The sequence below is a fragment of the Lactuca serriola genome, chromosome 6 (assembly GCF_051521515.1).
Source record: "Lactuca serriola cultivar US96UC23 chromosome 6, Lser_US96UC23_V15, whole genome shotgun sequence".
Taxonomy (NCBI): Eukaryota; Viridiplantae; Streptophyta; class Magnoliopsida; order Asterales; family Asteraceae; genus Lactuca; species Lactuca serriola.
Window position 1 is genome coordinate 569,293 of NC_136413.1, and position 17,991 is coordinate 587,283.

A 17,991-nucleotide genomic window follows, 5' to 3' on the forward strand; every position below is an offset into this window, starting at 1 on the left:
TTTAAAAACCCTCTCTTTTGTTCTGGAACCAGATACATCGTACTGTGAGGAAACACCGTCGTTACCCGTTGATGAGTTGGAAGACTCATTAGTGTCATAGATATTTGAAAGACAGTAAGTTTCAATGTCACTAATAGAGGGGATGTATGATTTTGTGGTATATTGCAATGTGTCCATCTCGGGTTTGGTTGCGGTATTGATGCAAAGGGGGCATGTTATTGCCTACGCTTCGAGGCAGCTAAAGCATCATGAGGCGAACTATCCGACACATGATTTGGAGTTGGGGGCAGTTGTTTTCTCCCTCAAGATTTGGTATCATTATCTTTATGGGGTCCATTGTACCATTTACACAGACCATAAGAGTTTGAGGTACCTTATGTATCAGCCGAATCTGAACATGAGGTAGCGTCGATGGCTTGATGTGGTAAAGGATTACAATTGTGAGATCCTCTACCACCCGGGGAAGGCCAATGTCGTGGCAGATGCACTTAGCCGCAAGGCAGCACCGATCAGAGACATCTGCATGAGGGTGATCATGGTGACTCCGCTGTTGGAGGGGATTCGAGAGGCCCATCAGGAGGCTATGAAGCAGGAACATTGTTAGAGTGAGCGTATTGTGGGCCAGGTTTCCTCCTTCAATTATGACAGTCGTGGATTGTGGACTCTACATTGTAGAGTGTGGGTCCCATATCATGGAGGTGTGCGTCAGGTATTGGTGGAGGAGGCGCATAAATCCAGGTTTTCTATCTATCCCGGGGCAATGAAGATGTACAGGGATCTTCGTCTTGATTATTGGTGGCCTTGCATGAAGAGGGATGTAGCATGGTTCGTTGAGAGATGCTTGACACAATATTAAAATATCATATTTTACTTCTATTTATAAAATTATGACTCTAACTTTTTAACATATTATAGTTAACTTATTGTAACAACGGAAAATTTAAAAACAAATTTTCCATTTCTTAAAATATATTTACATCAAAATAAGTCATCAAGATCTGATGTATCATGTCATAATACAAATCATATAAATCCCAAGATCATAAATCCTCCATCAGTGTGTACAGATCACGTCGGCGCCTTCCCACAGTCCTCACTGGTACCTGAAACACATATCACAACATCTGTAAGCATAAATGCTTAGTGAGTTCCCCAAAATACAACCTACGCACATACGCCTTTCCAGGCCCTGACCTTCCGGTCCATGTGTCTCAGGGGACTTCCGTCCCGACTAGGTAAACCTTCCGGTCCTACCCATTCCAACCTTACGGTCCACATTACAACGCCTTCCGGCCCATAACATATTCGCCTTCCGGCCCATAACATAATGCCTTCCGGCCCATATCAAGCATATCATACATGGCACATATAACGATTAACTTATCACACATAACACATATATCTCATACCATATCCGACCTTCCGGTCACACAGTCAAACCCTTCCAGGTATAGTATAGTGAGAAGACTCACCTCGTGTATCTCGATAACTCGCGAATCCTGGAAATCACCTGTGCTCGATCCTCCGAGCTATAATCCTCCTATAACATCATATGTCTCTAATTAACACTTTTACCACTAAGGTTGACTACCCCTACAAGTCAACACTTGGTCAACTCTGGTCAATGGTCAATGGTCAACGGTCAACTTTGACCGGACTCGGCGAGTGCACTAGAGCGACTCGGCGAGTCTAAGCGTTTTCACCAACTCTTCTAGGATTCCCTTTTTGACACGTCGAGTACTCCCCTGACTCGACGAGTTCCACCTGGTATGAATCGCGGGGCCACCCCGACTCAACTCGCCGAGTCTCAAGAACAACTCGGCGTGTTCCAGTTCGACTCAGTCCACCTGTCAACCCTCTCTAACTCTCCCTGACTCACTGAGTCAACCCATAACTCGGTAGGACCACTCACTGAGTGGCTAATGACAATCTTCATGCTACTCGCCGAGTCTGTTCTTCAGACTCGGCGAGTCCATGCCATGCATCAACTCAAACTTGCTTCTGAGGTCAGATCCGCTCCAACAACTCATAGATTTGGCCCTCCTAAGCTTATTCATCACGTAAAGTCCATGTCTTGGTGCTCATAACACACCTCATGACTCATAAATGGTGTTTTGACCTTAAGCACAAAGACCCCAATCCAAAACCCCCATGGATTCATAAAAAGCTTGGGCAAAGGGACACTCTGGACCTTCAAGGGTCCAGATCTAGAACCTAACTCGCTTAAGGGACCAAGGAAGCACTAGATCTAGCCACAAAAGGGCTCAATAAGCCCTAAATCAATATAAACATCAACATAACGAAGAATGGCTCGAAGGTAGTACCTCAATGTGATGTTCTGGACCTCAAATCTTCAGGAAGTGGCTCCTCTTGTTTCCCCTTGGCTATTGCTTCCTTTCCCTTGCAAGATGACACCTCCAAGGTCAATAATGGCTCCTTGATTTACTCCAAACGCTCAAGCTCGCTAGGGTTTCACTCAGGGGACTGGTGAGCACAAATGACGGCCTTAAGGCCCTTTAAATAGGTCCCAAACCCGAGAAATTAGGGTTTCATTAAACAGCGCGGACTCGCCGAGTCCAGGCGCGAACCCGCGTCCAGAACCGCGATCCTACTCGGCGAGTTTGAGCTCCAACTCGCCGAGTCCCCTCACATAACACCAAAAATATATGCATAAAAGATACCTGGAAATCCGGGCTGTTACAACTCTCCCCCACTAGAACTAGACTTCGCCCTCGAAGTCTCACTCTGAAAATAGCTCCGGATGCTGCTCACGCATCTCGCGCTCCGGCTCCCAGGTCATCTCTGATCCCTTCCGATGTTGCCACTGAACCAACACCAGGGGTACCTCCTTGTTCCTCAGAACCTTGATTTTTCGATCTCTGATGGCCACTGGTCTCTCGGCATAATTCAGGCTCACATCCACCTGGATGTCTTGTAATGGAACCACTGCCGACTCATCGGCTATACACTTCCTCAGCTGCGGCACATGAAAAGTGTCGTGAATCTGCCCCAACTCTGCTGGCAAATCCAAACGATAGGCTACCCGGCCTACCCTCGCGATTACACGGAAAGGACCAATATATCGGGGCCCCAGCTTGCCCCTCTTCCTGAATCGAATCACTCCTTTCCAAGGAGAGAACTTCAGGAGAACAAAGTCACCGACCTGAAACTCAAGCTCGGACCGGCGTCTATCTGCATAACTCTTCTGGCGACTCTGCGCAGTCAACAACCTCTGCCTGACCTGTTGAATCTGCTCGGTCGTCTGGAGTACAATCTCCGTGCTACCCATCACCCTCTGCCCCACTTCTCCCCAACAGATGGGGGTGCGACACCTCCATCCATACAACAGCTCAAAGGGTGGCATACCAATGCTCGAATGATGGCTGTTGTTGTAGGAAAACTCTGCTAGGGGCAGATAGGTGTCCCAGCTCCCTCCAAAATCCAAAACACATGCACGGAGCATATCCTCAAGCGTCTGAATCGTCCGCTCGCTCTGTCCGTCTTTCTGCGGATGGTATGCGGTACTGAAATGCAGTCTCGTACCCAACTCCTCATGAAACTTCTTCCAAAACCTGGAAGTAAAACGTACATCACGATCTGAAACAATCGACATCGGAACCCTATGTCGCGATACCACCTCCCTCACATATAATTCCGCCAACTTCTCCGCAGAAGAGCTCTCGCTGATGGCTAGAAAATGAGCGCTCTTCGTCAATTTATCCACGATCACCCAAATCGCGTCGACTCCCCTCGCAGTCCGCGACAATTTGGTGATAAAATCCATGGTAATCTGTTCCCACTTCCATTCGGGAATCTCTAGCGGCTGCAACATACCGTGCGGACGCTGGTGCTCGGCCTTAACCTGCCGACAAGTCAGGCATCTCTCAACAAACCATGCAACATCCCTTTTCATACAGGGCCACCAATACTCCTTCTTTAGGTCCAAATACATTTTCGTAGCCCCGGGATGAATCGAGAATTTCGATCGATGCGCTTCCTCCATCAAAATAGTACGCGTACCGCCCACAAACGGTACCCAAATCCGACCCTGAAAAGTCATAAGCCCTCGACCATCCGTAACGAATCCTGATACCAAACCAACAACCCGTTCCCTCTTCTGTATCTCAGGTTGCATAGCCTCGGCCTGTGCCCCACGAATGGCATATAAAATCGGGGTCATCACCGTCAACCTCATACAAATATCTCGGATCGGGGCGCTTTCCGCCCTACGACTCAACGCGTCGGCTACCACATTAGCCTTACCCGGGTGGTACAGGATCTCACAATCGTAATCCTTCACCACATCCAACCATCTCCTCTGTCGCATATTCAGGTTTGGTTGATCCATCAAGTACTTCAGACTCTTGTGGTTCGTGTAGATGGTACACCGAACCCCATAAAGATAATGCCGCCAGATCTTGAGGGCAAACACCACAGCCCCCAATTCCAGGTCGTGGGTGGGATATCTCGACTCATGAGGCTTCAACTGCCTCGAAGCATACGCTATCACATGCCCCCTCTGCATAAGCACCGCCCCTAAACCCGATATAGATGCATCACAGTACACCACAAAATCCTCCATCCCTTCCGGGAGTGCAAGCACCGGAGCCTCGCACAATTTCTGACGAAGGTTCTCGAATGAGGACTGCTGCTCCGGTCCCCATGAAAATGCAACACCCTTCCGGGTCATCCTAGTAAGTGGCATGGCGATCTTGGAGAAATCTTTGATAAACCTACAATAATATCCAACCAAACCCAGAAAGCTCCTGATCTCGGTGGGCGATCTCGGCACTTCCCATTTCATCACCGCCTCTATCTTGGCCGGATCGACCAAAATCCCTTTCTGGTTAACGAGGTGCCCTAGGAACTGGACCTCTCGTAACCAGAAATCACACTTGGAGAATTTGGCATACAGCCTCTCCGATCTCAGAACTCCAAGAATCTCCCTCAAATGCTCCTCGAATATACCAGAATATCATCAATGAATACGATCACCGACTGATCCAGCATCGGCCTACACACCCTGTTCATGAGATCCATGAACGCAGCTGGGGCATTGGTGAGCCCAAAAGGCATTACCTCAAACTCATAATGTCCATAACGAGTTCTGAAAGCAGTCTTCTAAATATCTTCATCCCGAACCCTCATCTGATGATAACCCGACCTCAAGTCTGTCTTGGAGAACCAAGATGCCCCCTGCAACTGATCGAACAGATCGTCGATCCTAGGTAACGGATACTGGTTCTTAACCGTCAACTTGTTCAACTCCCGGTAATCGATACACATCCGGTGTGAACCATCCTTTTTCTTGACGAACAAAATCGGCGCTCCCCAAGGTGAGCTACTCGGTCGGATAAACCCCTTCCCCAACAGCTCCTGAAGCTGCGAGGATAACTCCTGTATTTCCGGTGGAGCGAGACGATAAGGCGCCTTGGCGATGGGCGCCGCTCCCGGAACTAAATCGATACGGAACTCCACTTGCCTTTCCGGAGGCATACCTGGTAACTCTTCAGGGAACACATCCGAAAACTCGCATACAACAGGAACGCCATCAACCGAATTGGGCCTCCTCGCGGCCACTCGAGTATCCGTCACGTAGGCTATGAATCCATTGCAGCCCTGCTGTAAACTCTGCCTCGCCCTGGCAGCCGAACAAAACGCCGACCCACACCGGGTCCTCTCTCCATGCACCGTAAGCACTCCCCCACTAGGGTCTCGAATCGTCACCCGTTGTCCCTCGCAGTCAATAACTGCCCCAAACTTACTCAACCAGTCCATGCCCACGATAACGCAGACATCCCCCATCGCTATAGGAACCAAGTCTATAGGGAATTTAACACCAAAAATCTCGAGCACACATCCTCGAATCACTTCTGCGGCATATATCACTTTCTCATCAGCTATGGAAACCCTTAGAGGTCGACTCATCATTTCCCGATCAATACTGAGGTGCTGACTAAAAGCCAGAGATATGAAAGACCGACTCGCACCCGAGTCAAATAATACTAAAGCAGGTACAGAATTCACAAGAAAAGTACCTACGCATATCATGACATAAGCACAACATCTCATAAAAGAATAATAAATACATGAAAGAATACATACCAGCCACAACATAAGGCACCGCGCGGACCTCCTCCGCAGTCAACTGGAAAGCTCTCCCACGAGCCCTCGGGGCCTCGGTCTTCACTGGTCGAGTCTCAGTAGCCCTAGCAGCAGGTGCAGATCCCTGGAGAAGCTGAGGGCACTCGACCTTCCGATGGCCGGTCTGGTTGCAATGGAAGCAAACCATAAACCCCTTGGGCCAATCCCTAGCAATGTGCCCCTCCTTGCCACACTTGTAGCAAGCACCTGATCGACATGTCCCCTCATGACCCTTGCCGCACTTTCCGCAAGTGCGGTCCTTCTGACCTCCTGTCCTCGAATCAGTGGACTTAGTTCGCTTGGCTGCCGGCTGAGACTGAGTCGGCCGCCGATCCACCTGTTGAGACTCGGCCTCCTCCCTGGCCTGGGTCTCCAACTCGATCTCGCGCTTCCTGGCATTCGCCTGAAGCTCAGCAAAAGTCTGATATGACGAGTTCGATACGAACTCCCGGATATCCCTCCTCAACACACCCAAATACCGGCTCATCTGAGCCTGCTCCGTGGACACCTGCTCGGGGCAGAACATCGCCCTCTCATGAAACTTCTGCGTGATCACCGTGACAGAATCATTACCCTGCTTGAGGGTCAAGAACTCCTGAACCAACCGTTCCCTCTCCACCGGGGGAACGTACTCGTCTCTGAACATAGTGGTAAACCTTTCCCACGTCACAGCTGAAACCTCTGACAGAGTGAAGTTCGCCGCCACGAACTTCCACCAATCCTTTGCTCCCAGGCGGAGCTGGTTCAAGGCGAACCGTACCCTCAGATGCTCCGGACATGAACAAGTGTAGAAGCATCCCTCGATATCAGCAATCCATCTCATCGCAGCGATCGGATCCTACGTCCTGTCAAACTCAGGTGGCTTCGTGTTGCTGAACTCCCGGAACAGCAACGAGTCACCTCCCTGTGGTCTGGCAGCGGCCACAGCTGCGGTAGCTGCAGTGGCTGCAGCCTCAGTCAACGCGGCGTACCGCTCATCAAATGTCTCCATCAGAGTGGTCTTAATAGACCCAAACATCTTCGGAATCTCAGCCCGAATCGCTGCAGCCACCTCCTCATGAATCATCTGACGAATCTCCTATTCACTCACACTGCTCGTACTAAGTCTGTGGCGTTGTCCAACCATGATGCCTCTGAAATACAACATAGAAATATCAGAGACTCTATCGAGCATAATCGCACTCGATAACACAACCCTACTCAGTCTCCGATACACAGGGATTCTTACTTGGGTTGCCTACTGACCCGGTGTCTTCGGTAGTACGGGCCCAATACTACCGACTACACCGTATCAACATTCACCCCAAGTCCTCCTCCCCAAACCCTGGATCCTGAGTACTCTATTCTTGCCATGCACTAGCTACCTGCTCGCTCTCAAAGCATCTCATAGCAACAGATTTCCCTAGACTAAGGCATCACAAATCAGGCCACTCTAGTCCTAATATGAATATCTAGTCTTCTAGCATGCATATCATATCATATCATATCATATCATATCATATCATATCATATCATATCATATCATATCATATCATATCATATTTCATAACACATATTGTAAGGGTATTTTGGGGATTTTTACCGTTCGGGCGCTGGCTGATCGTACACACTGCTTCATCCTTGTTTACCACAAAATCCTTTATAAAATTTCATGCCTTTGTTTTTGAAAGATTTCCTCAAATCCTCGGTTTGAGTTCAGTTACGCCCGAAGGTGTACCCGAATCCCTCAAACCAAAGCTCTGATACCAACTTGTAACAACGGAAAATTTAAAAACAAAATTTTCATTTCTTAAAATATATTTCCATCAAAATAAGTCATCAAGATCCAATGTATCATGTCATAATACAAATCATATAAATCCCAAGATCATAAATCCTCCATCAGTGTGTACAGATCACGCCGGCGCCTTCCCACGGTCCTCGTTGGTACCTGAAACACATATCACAAAATCTGTAAGCATAAATGCTTAGTGAGTTCCCCAAAATACAACCTACGCACATACGCCTTTCCAGGCCCTGACCTTCCGGTCCATGTGTCTCAGGGGACTTCCGTCCCGACTAGGTAAACCTTCCGGTCCTACCCACGCCAACCTTACGGTCAACATTACAACGCCTTCCGGCCCATAACATAATGCCTTCCGGCCCATATCAAGCATATCATACATGACACATATAACGATTAACTTATCACACATAACACATATATCTCATACCATATCCGACCTTCCAGTCACACAGTCAAACCTTTCCGGGTATAGTATAGTGAGAAGACTCACCTCGTGTATCTCGATAACTCGCGAATCCTAGAAATCACTCGTGCTCGATCCTCCGAGCTATAATCCTCCTATAACATCATATGTCTCTAATTAACACTTTTACCACTAAGGTTGACTACCCCTACAAGTCAACACTTGGTCACTCCTGGTCAATGGTCAACAGTCAACGGTCAACTTTGACCGGACTCGGCGAGTGCACTAGAGCGACTCGGCGAGTCTAAGCGTTTTCACCAACTCTTCTAGGATTCCTTTTTTGACATGTCGAGTACTCCCCTGACTCGACGAGTTCCACCTGGTATGAATCGCGGGGCCACCCCGACTCAACTCGCCGAGTCTCAAGAACAACTCGGCGAGTTCCAGTTCGACTCAATCCACCTGTCAACCCTCTCTAACTCTCCCCGACTCACTGAGTCAACCCATAACTCGGCAGGACCATTCACTGAGTGGTTAATGACAATCTTCATGCTACTCGCCGAGTTTGTTCTTCAGACTCGGCGAGTCCATGCCATGCATCAACTCAAACTTGCTTCTGAGGTCAGATCCGCTCCAACAACTCATAGATTTGGCCCTCCTAAGCTTATTCATCACGTAAAGTCCATGTCTTGGTGCTCATAACACACCTCATGACTCATAAATGGTGTTTTGACCTTAAGCACAAAGACCCCAATCCAAAACCCCCATGGATTCATAAAAAGCTTGGGCAAAGGGACACTCTGGACCTCCAAGGGTCCAGATCTAGAACCTAACTCGCTTAAGGGACCAAGGAAGCACTAGATCTAGCCACAAAAGGGCTCAATAAGCCCTAAATCAATATAAACATCAACATAACGAAGAATGGCTCGAAGGTAGTACCTCAATGTGATGTTCTGGACCTCAAATCTTCAGGAAGTGGCTCCTCTTGTTTCCCCTTGGCTATTGCTTCCTTTCCCTTGCAAGAAGACACCTCCAAGGTCAATAATGGCTCCTTGATCTACTCCAAACGCTCAAGCTCGCTAGGGTTTCACTCAGGGGACTGGTGAGCACAAATGACGGCCTTAAGGCCCTTTAAATAGGTCCCAAACCCGAGAAATTAGGGTTTTATTAAACAGCGCGGACTCACCGACTCTAGGCGCGAACCCGCGTCCAGAACCACGATCATACCCGGCGAGTTTGAGCTCCAACTCGCCGAGTCCCCTCACATAACACCAAAAATATATGCATAAAAGATACCTGGAAATCCGGGCTGTTACACTTATTAGTTTAGATATATTGTCGAACAATTGTCATTTTAAAATCACAAATTTTGTATAATTTATGATTTTATGCAAAATAGTTAAATTATTAATTTCAATATAATGTTAACAGTTAACTTAAATCAAAATTTCAGTTAAACTTGAAAAAAACCGAAAAACTATTTTATAAATAGTTAAAAATTATAAATTATAGTGCTAAACCTAAACTGTAATCCTAAATTAACAAAAAAAAAAGTGAAACTATTTTTTATAATCATTAAGATTTTTCAAATAAATAGCTTAAAAATAACTTACAATAAGAATAGTTAAAAATAATATTATATAAAAAAATTATAGTTCTATCTTTAAAAACAAATACAATGTTTGTTATTTTAAATACTTACAATCAAATAAACTAACAATATTCATCAAATAAATTTTAAAAAAGTTAAATTTCTGAAACCATATTAAAATAATTTAGAGTTTCAAAATACATTATTTTAAATAAATTACAATAAAAATAGTTAAAAGTAACATTATATATAAATATTATATTGTTACCTTTGAAAACAAAAACAATGTTTGATGTTTTAAATAATTATAATAATAAAAATTAAGATCTTAAGCAAATAATTTGTTTTTTTAAAATTAATTAATCATAATAACAACTATAAATATCATTAAACTATATATTATATTTTATTTTATTAATGAGTAACCTGCAGATAAATGTTATTAAGATAACAGAAATTATATAATTTTAAAAGATATCTATATTATCATATAATTCAAAACAAATAATGTTTATACCAACTTATTATAGGATTTGTGATATAAGAGGTAACAACGACGTCATTGATATATTTAAAAAATATATATTTTATAAACAATTTTAATATATTGTTGTATTTTACACAACGTATGAGTCTTAGTGAAATTAAATGAAAAAAAACAAGAATCTACTCTAATAAATAAAAATCTTTTTGCCACATGTCACACTCTCATTGATTTGGCCACATGTCATTTTGTGGTTTTTTTTTTTTCAATTAAATTTTTTCCACATGTCATTTTGTGGTTTTTTATTTTATCAATTTTCACATAATATTTAAATATAATAATTATAATAAATACATATCAATTCCATTTATTGACTTTCTTTTTAATTTTAAAATTTCTAAATTAAAACTTCATTAGTTTCCTTTGTTAAAAATTCTAAATTATTTGTTATAAATTCAAAGTTTTAAATGTTTAGAATTTCATATTTAATTTTTTTTTCTTTTAAATGTACCTATGTAATACATGGATTTTACACCTAGTCATTAATGAAATACATAAAATGATATTTAATTTTTAATTAATAAATTTTATTATATTTGTCGATATTTCTAATTAATAATTAAGTGCAAAAATAAAATAAGCAAGAATCATAAAAGCAAATCTACAATATAATCCAATCGTGTACTTGTAGTTTGACCAAGGCATTGGCAATTAATGAAAGCTTTAACCGATGAAATAAACAACGACAAAAATTGTAAATTAAGTCAAGGTTAAATTTCGACAACCCACATAAATCAAAGGGTGAAATTTGTAATACTCGAAAAAAAGAAAAAGAAAGCTGGAAATCAAAGTCACGAAGATTAAAAAACAAAAGGTTTATGGAGAGAGAGAGAGAGAGAGAGAGAGAGAGAGAACTCTTGAGGGGTTTGTTCTTCGAGTCTTGACCTTTCAAGACACAGCATCTTTCTTTTGATTCTTTCGTTTCAATACACACCTATTCAGGGATATACAAACTTCACCACATACGGTTGATTAATTTAGGGTTTAATGTGTGTGGGTGTGTGTCAGAGAGAGATAGACAAAAAGAGAAGGGTAAAGACCAGAGAGAGAGAGATTCAATTTATTGATACATCAAGAGAGCTTATCTTATCATTATCATCATCATCAACTTCATCTTCATCTTCATCATCAATTCTCAATAACCGAACCCCATTTACACCTCAAGGAGGCTGAATGAGTATAAGTAAAAGAGAATTGCGAAGGAAGTAAACAAGAGTCAGTTCATTGATTCATCAGCAATCGGCTTAAATATATATCATTCAAATCAACCCCAATCAACAACCTTTTACTCATTTCGATATATTCACAGGTAGTGTGTATGTGTGGGTTTTTTGCTTTTCTTAGTTGCGTGCAGTCAAACATGGGTTTTCGTTAGTTTGTTGATTTGGGTTTTTGCAAAATTAGATGTTCATGAGAATTTTGAACGGGAAGCCGTTCAATTGATCAATGTGTTTTTGGTGGAAGTATATGTAGATGGAGATAGAGTGTGTGCTATGGTTTTTGCCTCTTCATCTTTGCGCAAATCAAATTGGGTTTTCAATTTCAATTGTTTCTTGAAACGGGTTTCTCGAACTGATTTCACCAATAAGGTTTTTTGTGCGAAAGCGTGAAAAAAACTTGAATTTTGTTTTACCCTTTTGATCTGGGAATTGGGATTCCTCCTAAATCACAGTGTGTGTGAAAAAATGGCTAACAACAACAATAGCAAGAACGAAATACCACCAACTGAGGAGCTCTTAAAGAAGATCCATGATTTAGAACAAAGCCACGCTCATCTCAAACAAGAAATGTCAAAGCTAAAAATCTCCGATGACCAACAAAAATCCGAACGTCAAAGGTCCAGTTCAGTATCTCCACGCCGCCCTCGCCGGAAACACATGGGTGGTGCAAGCGGGATGTTCGAGGGCGGCGCTGTAGCCGCCTTCAAGATGGGTTCAGCATCTTTCCGCCATTCCTCACCATTAAGAAGAGAAACTCGCAGCGTTGACGTTAGCTACAGCAACGATCACAACCATAACACCTCCGTCACATCCGCCGCCGACGGCCCTTCAGCTGTGAAGCTAACGGAAACACAATACTTGAATATATTACAATCAATGGGTCAATCTGTGCATATATTCGATCTCAACGGCCACATAATCTACTGGTGAGTCAAGGATTTCAATTTCTTCTTCCAATTTTTATTCAATCTCATGATCATATCATTATGATACAGGAATCGTATGGCTGAAAATCTGTATGGATACACATCTTCTGAAGCTTTAGGGAAAACAGCCCATGAGCTTCTAGTAGATTCCAACGATTACACATTAGCTGAAGCTATTTTACAACGAACAGCAAAAGGGGAAAGCTGGTCTGGTCAATTTCCAGTTAAAAACAAATTAGGGGAAAAATTTATCGTTATGGCTGCAAATACACCATTTCGTGATGAAAATGGAACCCTAATTGGTGTTATATGTGTATCAAGTGATACACGCCCCTATCAAGAAATGAAGCCATTAGCAACCATCAGTGCTCCAAGAAGAATCGCTTCAGCTAAACTTGGACTCGATCCTCAACAACCTTTACAGACTGCAATCGCCTCAAAGATTTCAAATCTGGTCAGTACTTATTCACTCAATGAATATTGTGAAATTTCTTTCTTAGACGGTTTATTCCATCTTGACTTATGTTATGTATACAACAACAGCCCCTTCCTTATTCCAAGTTGTTATGCTGTGAAATGTCTAAAATACCCTTTGTGAAAAAAAAAAAAACAAACAGGCCACAAAAGTTAGCAACAAGGTGAAGTCAAAAATGAAACCCGGAGAAAACTTCACGGATCATGAAGACTCGGATCACAAAGAAGATGGATATTCAAGTGGGGCAAGTACTCCAAGAGGCGATCTTCCTCAATCACCATTTGCAGGAGGATTCTCTTCAAAAGACCAAATTACCGGAAAGCCCTTGGGAGATTCAGGTGACGAGGGTGAAAACAAGCCTGGGATCCACAAGCTTCTATCTTCAAAAGCGGAAGCATGGATGGGCAAAAAGGGAATTACATGGCCATGGAAAGGAAACGATAACAGAGAAGGCGGGTCGGATCCAAAAACGGGTCGTTTTGGTTTGCATTGGTTACATAATAATAATAATGATCAAGAACATGAATCTGGTCAACAAACAAAAGTAGAAAGTCAACCGTGGGAAAATACGAATCGAAATGAGGCTTCAGGGTCATGGTCTTCTTCTTTTAATGTTAATAGTACAAGTAGTGCAAGTAGTTGTGGAAGCACAAATAGTAGTGCTATAAATAAAGTGGATGTGGACACTGATAGCTTGGATTATGAAATATTATGGGAAGATTTAATAATTGGTGAACAAATCGGACAAGGTATATTTTTAATTACTACTTTTTGTTAAAGGGTAACAAATAATGGAACATTTGTGCAAAAACTATCATCATATTATCGATTTAAGTATTATTTTATTGAAATTTTTTGCATTTCTAATTTTTTACTACTTTGACAGGTTCATGTGGGACGGTATATCATGCATTGTGGTATGGATCGGTATGTTCTTTATCAATATTGCTATAATTACCATTTTAGGTCCTAATGTTTCTTGTTTGTTGAAGGGTATTTTAGGCATTTGACGACTACTAAGTGTTACTATTATTAAAAGTAGTTCAAATGAGAATAATGGGAAATATGTCGTTGCAATAAAATATTTATTTGGATGATGTGATCATTATTATTATTATTTTGTAATTGAAGGGTATTATAGACATTTAACACAACATGTTTATGAATGCAGGATGTTGCTGTCAAGGTTTTCTCAAGACAAGAATATTCAGACGATGTGATATTATCATTTCGACAGGAGGTAATTTTCCCTCAAATAATATCAGAATAAAAGAATTTTCGGTAATTTCCCAATCATTGTTTGAGTATCTATCGATTGTCTAAAATACCCTTTAACAATGACAAAACAAAACAATCTTTAGAGTTTTCAAGAGACGTCCAAATATTAACAATGAGAAAATAAAACATGTAATTAATTTTGATTTTATAATTATATTTATTCAAAGGTATCTCTCATGAAAAGACTTAGGCATCCAAATATTCTCCTCTTTATGGGCGCTGTAACCTCACCTCAACGTCTATGCATTGTCACAGAGTTCCTTCCCCGGTATGTATAATTTACCATTTATATAATATATAAAATATGTATAAGCTAAATGGAGTTATGATATTTTTCTATGTAGTGGAAGTTTGTTTCGTTTACTTCAAAGAAACACAGCTAGATTAGATTGGAGACGTCGTGTTCATATGGCCATGGATATTGTAAGTTTTCATTTTGTGGGTCCCGTCCCGTCCCGTCCCATTTATAATTATAATTATAATTATATGATATGATATGTAGTCCGTGTTTTGTTTATAAAATAATAATAATAATAATAATTGGTGGGTCCCACTCCCACTCCCACTCCCACAGGCACGAGGGATGAATTATCTTCACCATTGTCACCCGCCAATCATTCATCGCGATTTGAAGTCTTCAAATCTTCTTGTTGATAAGAATTGGAATGTGAAGGTTTGTTGTATTTGCTTTTTTTATATGTGATTTTTATTTTTCGATTGTAATTTTATAAACAAGTAAATGAATCAAAATTTATTTTTTTGGAAATGAATAGGTTGGTGACTTTGGTCTTTCGCGTGTCAAGCATGAAACGTATCTTACAACAAAGACGGGGAAGGGCACGGTATTTACCTATGTTACTTATTTCCTTAGTTTAGACATTTGGCATTCGTTAACATTCTTTTTTGTTTTTTCCACTTTTAGCCTCAATGGATGGCTCCCGAAGTTCTTAGGAATGAACAAGCAGATGAAAAGTAAGCTATATATAATATTTAAATGCATAATTTTATAATAATAATAATAATATTCATTTGAAATTTGTAGGTCGGATGTATATAGCTATGGTGTGGTATTATGGGAACTTGTCACAGAAAAGATTCCTTGGGATAGTCTCAACTCAATGCAGGTATGTGTTTCAACTTTCAAGGTCAAACTTGTAATTTTTTTTTTCTATAAGTGCAATTTTTGGTCATATGATTGAAAATGGTACGCAAAAGTTATTTGTAGCATTTGTTATGAAGTTTGTCAAGGTTATCAACTTTCTTTTTGAACTTTTTTTTGTATCGAAATATGGAGAGGAAAATTCATTTGTTTGACTTTAAAAGTCAAAATGTGGTTTTTGTATGTGTAACAGGTAATTGGAGCTGTAGGGTTTATGAATCAACGGTTAGATATTCCCACTGATGTGGATCCTCAATGGGCTTCTCTTATTGAAAGCTGTTGGTGCAGGTTTGTATTTTGTCAGTTTTTGTATATAGGGTTTGTTTTGAAAGAGTAAGGTAATGGAACGGAATGGGTGATTACATTCCATTATCATGTTTGGTCGGGTTGAAGGAATGGAACTTTTCATTCGAACATGTTGTTTGTTATGTATAATTAGAAAACTAAATGAAATTAAATTGATAACAAAGAAAAACTTTTCTTTTTATATAAATAAACTTTTAATCAGATAAAGATAATACCGTTATATAAATTCCATTTAAGCATATTCTATGTAGTTTGAAATATATAATATATTTATGTCAAATTTATTAAGAAAAAAGGTTCATCACTTTACAAAACTAAAAAAATCGTAAACCGTGAAATCTTATAATAGAATTATAATCAAAAAACATTTTTAGTTTTTATTTTTAACTATACAAGTAATGTTCAAGTATAATTAATATTTCTTCATTCCAATCCATCAAGGAATGAAAAGAAATCCCCTGTATCCGATAGAATGAAAATGAGTCCGGAAGAAGGAATCCAATTCTCTTAGGAAAACCTAATTCCATTCCTATGTGGCAAACAAAGTAATGATCAATTCCATTCCATCTTCGATTACTGCATACAATCTTAACTTTGTACACTCTTTTCTTTTTTGTTTGTACTCAGTGAACCACAATCCCGACCAACATTCCAAGAAATACTAGATAAGCTTAAAGATTTGCAGAAGAAATTCACAGTTCAACTTCAGGCGTCACGCACCACCACCACCACCACCACCACCACCACCACTGCCGCCGCCGCCACCACCACTATTGCTGCCGGAGAAAATGATGGCCAAAAGGAATCATAGAACAAAATGGAAGCATAAATCACTTTGACCCTCTTTTATATTTCAAAGTGTCTGTGGGCCCATGTCTCTCTAGTCAAGTTGGCTGGTTTTTGCATATGTTGATTTTAAGGTGTGGGTTTGGTTGTGGTTGTTGAAAAGAGCTTAGAGTTGTGGGATGAAAGCATATCCGATGAATTGGATAGTGTGTGGCCATTGTTTTGTGATCCATAAGGAACACTTTACGATTGTTTTGTATAGAGTACATGAATTACTTGGATTTAGAATTGTGAAAGCAAGTATATGTAGAATTGTATTTGCCCATGGAATTTTAGGGTGTATGGTGTTAAATTCGGTTTGGTTTATAGAATTGGGGGTTTCGTTTATTTTCATTATGATATGATGATAGTTTGGTTTGTATTAGAAGTGATACTTTCGAACTATTTAGTTGAAAATGACTCAAATAAGTCAAATAAATTTATAGTTATATTATAATAAAAAATAGGATATTAACAAAATGACCACATCATTATGGAAATAACCAGTTTTAAATGATTTTTCGAAAATGATCACTATATCTGAAATGTACCGGTTTTAGATAGCATGGATATATAATGTGTGCACAACCTGATGGGTTTTGAGTACTACAACATTCCTATGGTGTACATGCAATCCTAATGTTTTGAATTTAGGTTTTTTTTTCAAGTTATACATGCAAATAATAATCCAAAGCATAAACCCTAAAACTAGCATGTTATTTTCGAAATCAATAGCATAAACAAGATCAGAAGAATACCTTTCACTTGCAGCTAGTTGATCTTGACCTTTAAGAGCTTAGTGTCTCAATTGTTGCACCTCTAATGAGTCACAAACACCAAGTAGCAATGGAAGAATATGAGAGAGAGGTCAGAGGCTCAAAAATCGGCTAGGGTTCTCTATGAATGCATAGGTGCCGATTTTTTGAGCCATGAGGTTCTTTTTATAGTTGAGGCTCCTAAGGTTTTCAACTTGGAAACTCTAATTCCCTTACTTAGGCCCTAAGCAACATATGTACCTCCACATGAAAGCTTTGGACGAAATCTTTATGGACTCTCATAGAGTTTTCGTCCACCACTTATCAATATGGTCAATTAGCCCAAACTACAACTATCACTGATTTACATAATCAGTCCTCGTTATTTAATCAGTCTCTTTTGATCACTAAATTAATTCTAAATTAATTCTTGATCAATACTGATATATGATTTCTCAACTAATATATTATTCTTATAATATATTAATAAATCATAATCAACATCTTTCTCCATAATTCATCCTATCAAATTGCTATGGTGAAGGCAACCCAAAAGGACCATGCTACTATTATCCAACA

At 40.7% G+C, this 17,991-nt stretch overlaps 1 protein-coding gene across 1 annotated transcript; it reads left to right on the top strand.

Moving 5' to 3' along the window:
• Positions 1–11,266: 11,266 nt before the first annotated feature.
• On the top strand, positions 11,267–17,011 carry LOC145058569 (uncharacterized). Its single transcript, XM_079006458.1, has 13 exons — positions 11,267–12,614; positions 12,684–13,068; positions 13,232–13,838; positions 13,976–14,016; positions 14,261–14,329; positions 14,535–14,635; positions 14,712–14,790; positions 14,942–15,040; positions 15,141–15,209; positions 15,290–15,339; positions 15,410–15,491; positions 15,720–15,814; positions 16,460–17,011. The coding sequence occupies exons 1-13, from the start codon at positions 12,154–12,156 to the stop codon at positions 16,641–16,643; spliced, it is 2,322 nt and encodes a 773-aa protein (XP_078862584.1). The 5' UTR covers positions 11,267–12,153; the 3' UTR covers positions 16,644–17,011.
• The last annotated feature ends 980 nt before the right edge of the window (positions 17,012–17,991 follow it).

Bases quoted from the DNA above. Each gene is read 5' to 3' on its own strand.
- LOC145058569 (XM_079006458.1), top strand. From the start codon at position 12,154: ATGGCTAACAACAACAATAGCAAGAACGAAATACCACCAACTGAGGAG. The intron at 13,069-13,231 runs GTCAGTACTTAT...AAAAACAAACAG, and splicing joins CCTCAAAGATTTCAAATCTG to GCCACAAAAGTTAGCAACAA. The intron at 15,041-15,140 runs GTTTGTTGTATT...GGAAATGAATAG, and splicing joins ATAAGAATTGGAATGTGAAG to GTTGGTGACTTTGGTCTTTC.